This window comes from Schistosoma mansoni, chromosome 5 (genome assembly GCF_000237925.1).
Source record: "Schistosoma mansoni strain Puerto Rico chromosome 5, complete genome".
In the NCBI taxonomy this organism is placed as follows: Eukaryota; Metazoa; Platyhelminthes; class Trematoda; order Strigeidida; family Schistosomatidae; genus Schistosoma; species Schistosoma mansoni.
In genome coordinates this window covers 6,129,890-6,131,411 of record NC_031499.1, presented here as the reverse complement: position 1 = coordinate 6,131,411, position 1,522 = coordinate 6,129,890, and the positions used below count along the sequence as shown (strand labels likewise).

At 25.6% G+C, this 1,522-nt stretch overlaps 1 protein-coding gene across 1 annotated transcript; it reads left to right on the top strand.

Moving 5' to 3' along the window:
* Nucleotides 1–1,123: 1,123 nt before the first annotated feature.
* Smp_159210 (hypothetical protein) lies at nt 1,124–1,285 on the top strand (the record flags this gene model as incomplete). Its single annotated transcript, XM_018797744.1, has 1 exon — nt 1,124–1,285. One exon carries the CDS (start codon nt 1,124–1,126, stop codon nt 1,283–1,285), a length of 162 nt encoding a protein of 53 aa, XP_018652755.1.
* Between the last annotated feature and the right edge of the window lie 237 nt (nt 1,286–1,522).

The window sequence follows — 1,522 nt, the reverse complement described above, 5'->3', positions numbered from 1 at the left end:
CGTTCCCAAAGCATGCTGGTAGATGTTCACTCATTCGTTGGTTAAGTTGCCTAGTAGTTTAAAATTTTCGTATAAATATTCATATCTATTAGAGTAAATTATCAATAGGGGTTTAGTGGAGATTTAGTATTTTCATTATTGAAAGCATGAGTCAATTGAAGCTAGACCACCATGGAAAATCTGGAAGTACTGGACGGCCGTTTCGTTCTATTATGGGACTCCTCAGCAGTGCGCATCCACCATCCCGCACTAACGAGATTCGAACACTGGACCTACCAGTCTCGAGTAAAGCCTTATGACGATCTAATTGAAAACAATATTGTTCGCTTACATGTGTTGTTCTAATTCTGAGGATCTAACCTCCCTAACAATATGACAGTTCAGTCGACAAGATATATCTACAATCATTTTAATTCATTGCAATTAATAACCTATTAACTATTACCTTTTTCATTTTTATACTAAAAAAAATGTAATCCACTAATCATCTATTTTATATCCATTCTTTTCTATTCCTATCAGGCAATAAAATTAAAATTTCAAATGTATTTAACTAATTTCCAATATGAACTGTTGCATCAATTTAAATTACTTGGACAATTGATGGCTCCATTTGAAGATGGCGGTATTTTAAATTATTTATTTGAACAAATTACTATTAATAGTAGTAGCTTGCTGCCTTATAATAATAATAATAATAATAATCTAATAACATTATTAAAATTTATAGAAATTAATGATACTTACAAATTTGTCAGTAGTATAATTCAGCATATGTTATTTGATAGCATACAAAATATGAATGTATATAATACTATATTAATGAATCATATAATACTATATTAATGAATCATAATAATAATGAATATAATACTTCAATAATAATAAATAATAGTAATATATTAATTATTATTGAAATTTATTATATTAATTATTATTGAAATTTTTTTATTTTTTATTTATTTTTTATTTATTATTTATTATTTTATTTTATTATATCCATCTAATTGTTTTAATAAAAAATCTTCATTAAATTATTTAAAATATTTAAAAATTAATCAATAATAATAATAATAATAATAATAATAATAATAATAATAATAATAATAATGTAAATAGTATTATGTCAGGTAGTTTGTCGAATAGATATATTCAAAATGATGAAATATCAAGATATTCCGATGAATGGATGCTGGGAACTGAAGGAAGTATTTCTGTGAATTCATCAGATATATATATTAATGTAAGTGATGCTCATTGTTTCTGTAAAATGCTTGTTAAATAAAAATCTCAGTATTATTTTTGTTATATATTTTATACTACTTTTTATTAGTTAGTAGTTTACATTTCTTACAACATACTCGAGATTGTAGTTGTTTCATATTCCCATCTCTTGCAGCTTTTTCCGTCGTCGTTTCTAGTTCTCCTATGTATTTCTGCTTAACGGCTTTATTGTTCTTCTTCAATTGTTTATCTACTTCTGCGTACCCTGATTGTGCCTTGACTTTTTCTGTTTGTGTTC